This window comes from Nicotiana tabacum, chromosome 2, assembly GCF_000715075.1.
Source record: "Nicotiana tabacum cultivar K326 chromosome 2, ASM71507v2, whole genome shotgun sequence".
In the NCBI taxonomy this organism is placed as follows: domain Eukaryota; kingdom Viridiplantae; phylum Streptophyta; class Magnoliopsida; order Solanales; family Solanaceae; genus Nicotiana; species Nicotiana tabacum.
Window position 1 is genome coordinate 85,222,770 of NC_134081.1, and position 8,313 is coordinate 85,231,082.

An 8,313-nucleotide genomic window follows, 5' to 3' on the forward strand; every position below is an offset into this window, starting at 1 on the left:
GATCTAGATAAGCCAGCTCAATGTGCAAGGTTTTTCTCGCGGAAGCACAAACAGATCTAGTTGAACCCATAATTGCACACAATTTTCAATAATTTTGGTCTGATAATTTCTCTCTTTCCAAAGCTTTAGATATGCTTTTTAATAACTGTTTGCGTCAGGAAATCTTCAAAGAATTTATAAGTTGAATATTTTAATGTGGAAAATATCATCAGTAACGTGCAAATCCGTTAAACAAGGCAACTCGATATGGGAAGGGGATCACCTCCATTTAATTTTCATTTTAAGTATTTAATGTTCAATGCATTTATGTATAGTAGATGGTGGATTCAATTTGGATGTGCATCGGGTAAGGATCGTTAAAGAAAAAATTGTTCCACAAAATTTTTATTTTATTTTTAGGGTTCAAAATCGAAATCATGACGGATTAAGAACGAAGAGATCTTATTTATATAACCACGCAACTTGTGATGCATTAACACTTTCTTTGCTGAAGGTTGTTGGACATTTCGAGAGGGGTGGGAAAGAGTATTGGAGTTTATATATTGAAGCAACAAGGAGTTCTCTCTCCTTTATGTTTTACATTATTACGATTAATAAACAGGTATATCATAATTAACCCTCTGCCTCGAAAACGGTTTTTATTTGAAACAGATAGTATCAACTGCTTTAGTTGTCTTTTTAAAGAAATTGAAAATGAAATTTCTTAAGTTTGACAACAACATATTTGAGTTCAATGAAATACAAATATTAAAAGTTTCACAACAGGGGGAAAAAATAAAAGAAAATAGCGATATCATCTATGAGTGAACCGTGAATGCATCGGTGCCTTCTCTCGATATCTGCAGGCAGCCCCTTAATGTTGAACTCAAAGGGCACATTTTTAGCTTATATATTTTAAGCATCAAATAGGTAACAAGCTCAGTTGAGATGTCTATGTTATATCTTAAATATAGAATATCATCTATTATTTCAACGTAATACATATTATCATAGTAACAAGTGATGCAAATATATATAATTACAAAAAGCAAGTCATTTAATTTGCTGTCTGAGATATAAACTACTACTAATTTATATATAGTCACAACTTGTTGGGTTTTTTGTTTAAAATTGAAGTGAATGGGAAATGGAGTAAAAAAATAAAATTTTGATTTTTTCTCCCTTACAAAGGGACATTGTGTCATATTGGAGGAGGAAAGCTCATTTGTTGAGTATATATATGATTACACTTCTTCTAGCTCAAAGAGTTGAGAAGAAGACAAGCATCGCGCCGTCGCTGTCGGCGCTTTAATCCAAATCGGCCATTTTTGTAACGGTAATTTAAAGTTTCATTCCGATTTTATTTTTCCGTTTTATTTTTCCCTCAGATTTTCCTTACGAAAATTCTGAATTCTCCTTCTTTCTTCTGCATTTTTTAACTAAAAGAAAGCAACAGTAAGTGTGGTTTGCTATCGATCATTTGTGTTCGCTGAAATACTAGGGTTTAAAGTACCATTGTGAATTCACTGGACTCAGATTAATTTCTGTTTCTTCTACATTTTTGGTTTAATATTGTTTTTCTTCTCCAGAATTATTTTACAAATACTATATACTATCACAATGTAACTAATATTCTATATATAGGCACAACTAATGCATGTGACCTGTCTAAGATATATACGACCCCTGGCCTATGATGTTCTTTTAATATAGGAAAAATGAAGATAGGCACCACTAAGAACTCCTATTTCATTTGTTTCCTCTTACTGTTGCAAAATGTTACTGCAAAGAACATCATAGGCCAAGGAGGAAATAACTTGGAAGAAGAAGTTAAAAGATCAGAATTTCCAGATGGTTTTCTTTTCGGAACATCAACTTCTGCCTATCAAGTACAATATCTCTCACTTTCAATTTCCTGTTCTTTAATTAATTGTCTCTGCTCTCATATATAACATCCTGAGTATATGAATATAGATCGAAGGAGCATATATTGAAGATGGCAGAAGCCTTAGCAACTGGGATGTTTATTGTCGTATCAATGGTAACTTTCACATTTGTACCTAAAGTTGTCTTTCCTATCCATTTTACAATGTTCTTGTAACCATAGGAATGTCACAGCACAAATAATTTAAGGTTGTCAAGCGTCTTTCTTTCTTCCTTTAATTATTCCGTGGCTGGTCATATACAATCATATAAAATGAAGCTGAGTGAGTACTACATTTCTGCATTTTGTATTTAAATTGGTTCAGGTAGAATACCTAATGGAGGAAGTGGAGACATAGCTGACGACCATTACCATCGTTACTTGGTACAAAATTATTCATCCCATTTTTGATTTTGACATTTGAAACATATATGTTATGTCTTTAATTTGTTTTTAAGGAATGATATGGCAGGAAGACATTGACAGAATGGCGTCTCTTGGAGTAAATGCTTATCGATTCTCCATTTCATGGAGTAGAATTCTACCAAGTATGTTTCTTTTCTCTCATTTTAATTACTTCTTTTGTATTATTAATAAGATGCTTAATTGCTACCTTAAATTATGCGTATATGCTTTTGACTTCTAAATATGGTGGAGCTGATCAACAGGAGGGAGGTTCGGAGCCGTGAATCCTGCTGGAATCAGGTTTTATAACAATATCATTGTTAATCTCTTACTCAAAGGTTGTTGTTAACATTTTCCTTTAGTGCCACCTCTTTTTTAATTTTTTTTAAAGTATAATACATACAATCTTACTTTGAGTTGACAAAATAGCAAATATTGGTTGCAATATTAATAGATACTACATAAATTGCAGGAATAACACCATTTGTGACGATCCACCATGATGACTATCCTCAGGAATTTGAGGATAGATATGGGGCCTGGCTCAGTCCTCTTATGCAGTAAGTTTCTTCTCTAGTTAAATCTGGCTATTATATATAGATTAGTTCATATTTAAATTTAGATAATCTGGACGGTTTATCATGCATAATAAAGGAAATATATATCATTCTCAATCTTAATTAGTTAGTTGATCATCTTTGTAGGGAAGAGTTTGTACACTTTGCAGAAACATGTTTTAAGAGTTTTGGGGATAGAGTGAAGTACTGGTCTACTATGAATGAGCCTAATTTATTTGCGGAAATGGCGTATTTGAAAGGTGTGTTCCCACCTTCACATTGTTCGCCCCCTTTCGGGAAATGTTCCTCTGGTAATTCCGACGTTGAGCCTCTACTTGCTGTCCACAATTCAATATTGGCACATGCAAAGGCTGTCAAACTCTATCGTCGCCAATTCCAGGCAAGTATTTAGATATCCTTGTTTCTTTTTATGTTTTAGCACTAATTATAGGGTATAAATTAATTTGTCTTCTATTTTTAGAATAACAACAAAAACCGGAAAATAAGTGGTACAAGTAACTACATCCGTCCCAAAATAAGTGTTATGTTTTGCTTTTCTGGAGTCAATTCACACCCTACCTACTTACTAACTTTATATTATAAACAGACAGAACAAGGTGGAATGATAGGGATGGTGGCGAGCGCTTACATGTATAAGCCAATGACAGATGATGAGGCTGACACCAAAGCTTCAACTAGGGCCTTGGCCTTTCATGTTGCCTGGTACGTAATATTATACGTATGATCGGATCCACGTGATTTTAAAAATATATATGTTCATTTTTATTTAGTTTTGTTTTTACTTAATACTACCTAAAATTACCGTGTTACAATTTTAAAAAAGCGTCCGGTGCACGAAACATCCCGTATTCACGCATGATCTGGTAAGGGGACACACCCTAAGGGATGTGAATTAGACAGTCTACCTTGATGCAAACATTAGTAGCTAATTTCACGGCTCGAACCCGTGACCTACAGGTCACACAGAAACAACTTTATCATTGCTCCAAGAATCCATCTGTAACATTTTTTTGTTTTTGTTTTTGTTTTTTAAAAAAGCCTAATAAAAGCACCATATCTCAGATAAGGTAAAGTTGCATTTGTGAATGAATTGATGTCGACAATTGTAAATGAACATACAGGCTTCTTGATCCTCTAGTATACGGAGATTACCCTATAGAAATGCGAGAGTATCACGGGAAGAAATTACCAAAGTTCAGCTCCGAAGAAAAAAGGCTTATAAAAAATAGCACAGACTTCATTGGGCTTAACCATTACACAACTTGGTTCGTTAAGGATTGCCTTCATTCCAACTGCACATGCACGGACACTGATGTTCTTTGTACCCATGGTGAAAATCGTGCAATTGGCGGGTTTCTGCTCATTACTGGACAGAAAGATGGTGCATCCATTGGAGATCCAGTATATATATTCTTTGCTCATGCCGTTAATTATTTAAATTATTAATTCTCAGTATGATATATGGTGATATATATTATTAAACGAGCTGATTTTTCAGATGGGAATGCCTGGAGTTTACGTTGTTCCGCAAGGCATGGAAGAGATTGTTGATTATGTTAACAAGAGATACAATAACACACCTATATTTGTGACTGAAAATGGTGAAGAAATATATTTGTCACTGATTCTCATGTTCGACTATGGATCGGATTTTATGTAATTGAAGGTAAATTGTGATACTTCATACAGGGTACGCTTCAAACGAGAATCAAGGAGGAGGATATGACTTAGATCAAGACATGAAGAGAATTAAATATCACAAAGCATACCTAGCATCTTTGGCTCGTTCAATCAGGTTTTGTTTCAATTCTAAAAATTTCAACTCCGTTTTTTATGGACTATGAATATGGAAATTTTTTCTAAGAGACTCAAATGTTACATATTGGGGCTTGAATAAATAATACTCCACAAAGTTAATATTTGTTGTATCTTTTTGCTACATTTTCATATTAAGTTTGACTGTCATTTTTTCTCTTTTATAAATTTTATGATGAGCAGGAATGGTGCGGATGTGCGTGGTTATTTCATATGGAGCTTGATGGATAATTTCGAATGGAGATTTGGTTACACCATTAAATTTGGGCTTTATTATGTCGATCCTCTTACGTTGGATCGAAGTCCAAAACTATCAGCCCAATGGTATAAAAATTTCCTCACTAACAGTAGCCTCAACGATATACAAGCAAAGAGCTCAATATAGAACAATTATTTTCAGACGAGAATCGCGAGTGAGTATTTAATGATATAGGAGCTCTGTAGTATGATTGAGACACTCCAAATTTTTTATGTATGAATATCACATACTAATAAAAGCCCAAGTCAAGTAATGAGTATTCTAATTTTAATTTCTTACTTCTGGAGTAGCATTACCATTTTCTTTTTGAATTAATCTCGGTGCCTTAATTTTTTTTAATTAGATTAATTTTTATTTTAGTCCGCTCTGTTATTGTGGCAGAACATGAAATATGAGGTCAAAGAAGTAGCGTCTGAAATGATTGACTGATATCCAGGGACGGATGTAGGGTAATAGAGTTCATATGAACCTAGGGCTACTAGGTTTAAGTATTTAGCTGTCTAAAATTTTTCACGAAATTAATATAAATAATAATTTAAACCAGTAAATCAAATGATTAATGGTAGAATTTCGGACTCAGATCCATAAACTCCAAATATTAGCCTATATCCGCCCATATACTTAGACTTTAGGATTAAAATTATGACACAATATACTTTGTCAAATTATACAGTATCCTTTATACAATGTACTTTGTCAAAGATGTTATAATGTAACAAAGTCTAGGCACGTCCTTTTCTTTGATTTCCGTCTAAGACAAGTTTTAAACGTATTTGGTGCCAACGCTGAGTTGATTGTGATTTGTGAGTGTTTTCAACTTGTAGTTCCTCAATTCTTTCACAACAGTTTTATGCGATCCAAACTAGAGTTATCCATCTAAAATCAATTCCTCTCTCATTCTCTTTTTACTAAACTCTAGTATGTACTATGATTAGTGAGATTTTATTGATACCTATTATATATTACTCTCTTCGTCCCAATTAATTTATGTGATATACTTGTGACATACGAATTTTATGGACTAAAGTTTGGGACAAATTCCTAAATTCAAGAAATGGTTAGCCTAAATCAAGTTTAATTATTTAAGTCCAACATGGATTTAAATTAAAATCTGATTTTATTTGGGCTCGTTTATTTAATTGGACTTCAAAAGATGAGTCTTTTTCACTAGCCCGAAGTCCAAATGGCTAAAATTACATCTTAAAGCCCAAACAAATGCCACATGTCAAATTACATAGCGATATGTCAAGTTAACTGACCAATAAAATTTTGCCAAGTGTAACTAAATGAGATAGGTTCATAATTCAAATGGACCAATCAAATCATTGGTCCATCAAATCATAGCAAAAGCTTTTGGCTTTATCACAACTCTACTATTCTACCATTATAAATAGAGAGCTCCCATAAGGCTAAAAAAACAAACACACACATAGAGAAAGACATCAAACAAGTTGGATAAAAGCTGGAGAAGCTCCAAGGAAGCATCTAAAGTCTTCTTCTACATTGGAGATCTTCGTTCGTAAACAAATTCAATAACGGAGTACAAGTCAAGAATTCAAGAGGCGGTTCCAAATCTTCCGCTCGTGATAGCTAAATCTCAAATCATTGTTCGTGACGGCCATCAAACTGTTCATGATGGATCTCGTCCTTTCAAGAACAAGCCAAGAGCCCTTGAAGCGACTTTGTGAGGAAAAGAATCAGAGGACGTCATTTGCAGATCTAGTGACATTTTGGAGATTGCAACCCAAGTCGACTCTTCATATTGCATTTTGAAATTTGTACCCTTTTTCTTATCTTGAATATTACAGACTCGACATTTGTTGTTACAATACTCTTTTTTTTTGATTATAATAAGTAAGAATGATGTGTATATATATATATATATATATATATATATATATATATATATATATAACTTTAAACAGCCAACAGTCGTAACATCTTTTTTCTTCTTCTTAAACTTTGTGGTCAATGATACAACATCACATAAGTTAGGATAGAGGAGTAATAAAACTCTGCCAAATATGCCTTGAAAAAATCCGCAGTCATATTGGTGTATTACAACAATCAAAATCGTGGAAAAGGTAAAAAAAAAAATATTACTAAATGACATTGGAAGAATCGTTTGAAAAAATCAATTGTAAAGTATGGTCTAGACTTTATTCAACTATATTATGTTGCGTACAAAAGGTTATTACTTTTTTTGTCCCTCAATTTAGAAGGAACCATTAATGATAAAATTATAATTTACTTGAATGTGATAGTAAATTAAATATATTAATATTAGTTAGAAAACGTCGTGGCCATTAAATCTACTTCTGATTCTTGATGACTACTTCTAATATTTTTAAATGGGAGCTGCTAGCTCAACTACGATTTCTCCACTATTTTTTATTTTCTAACACAATGCGAGATTTTGAGGGAGATTAAAGGAACAATATACTGGGATTAACGTGCAAGATTTGACTTTTGGAGGGTGTGCAGCAAAGGACGTTTCTTTCCTTGGTGTGTTTTGCGTTAAAACTGGTACTTCTTATGTTTCATTTTACGCAACAATATTGCACTTTTAATTTGATCTAAAAATGAAATTTTATATTTTAAAATAATTCAATATTAAATTTTGAATTTTGTTCCTAATACCATAATTTTATAGCAACTGAAATATAATGACTTGTTTAAGACTACAAGTTCTAAAACAAAATTCTTCTTTCTTATATTTCGTATTCACTCAAAATGGTAAGAGTAATGAACATGTACATTTTATTTAATCTAGGAGTGTACATGGACCGGGTTAGTTCGATTTTTATAAAATCAAACCAAACCAACTATATCGGTTTGCATTGGTTCAGTTTTGTCATTTTTTAGATTTCTCGGAATTTTTTTGTTATATGAATATTATTTCAATCTTACTTTTTTAAAGTTATAAATAATGTTTTGATAAATGAATATATGTTTAGTAAAAATTGAACAAATAGACAAACATATGCTCAATTAATATATTATTATGGGAGAATATTTTTAGTAACACATGATAGTTATTTTCTTAGTTGTCTAACAATAATTTTTCGTTGATATACGCTTTAATTTCAAAGTTAACCGAATTTAATAAATAAATACAAAAATCAATATTAAACCTAAATAATGATATGTTCTATTTAATTTTAAAATTATCGAAATAACATTTCAAATTCAAAAAATATAACATATCTTGACATATAATATGAAACAACAAAGAGATTGATGCATTTCAATAACATTTGATAACAAAGTGATGATACAACATATCGTGGCCGAGTTCGGATTTCGGATGATTGAGGATTGATTTGGAAGAAGGATTCTTGTTTTATAAGCTT

At 32.3% G+C, this 8,313-nt stretch overlaps 1 protein-coding gene across 2 annotated transcripts; it reads left to right on the plus strand.

The window, feature by feature from the left end:
- Window positions 1-1,639: 1,639 nt before the first annotated feature.
- Window positions 1,640-5,238, plus strand: LOC107778511 (beta-glucosidase 18). 2 transcript variants are annotated; one of them, XM_075235672.1, is made up of 12 exons: window positions 1,640-1,868; window positions 1,954-2,020; window positions 2,229-2,287; window positions 2,376-2,451; window positions 2,572-2,646; window positions 2,781-2,868; window positions 3,013-3,269; window positions 3,477-3,588; window positions 4,008-4,287; window positions 4,385-4,487; window positions 4,576-4,681; window positions 4,885-5,238. In XM_075235672.1, exons 1-12 carry the CDS (start codon window positions 1,698-1,700, stop codon window positions 5,084-5,086), a joined length of 1,596 nt encoding a protein of 531 aa, XP_075091773.1. In that variant the 5' UTR covers window positions 1,640-1,697; the 3' UTR covers window positions 5,087-5,238. The 2 variants fall into 2 exon arrangements, with proteins under 2 accessions (XP_075091773.1, XP_075091777.1); XM_075235676.1 differs by lacking the exon at window positions 1,640-1,868 and having other exon boundaries at window positions 2,362-2,451.
- The last annotated feature ends 3,075 nt before the right edge of the window (window positions 5,239-8,313 follow it).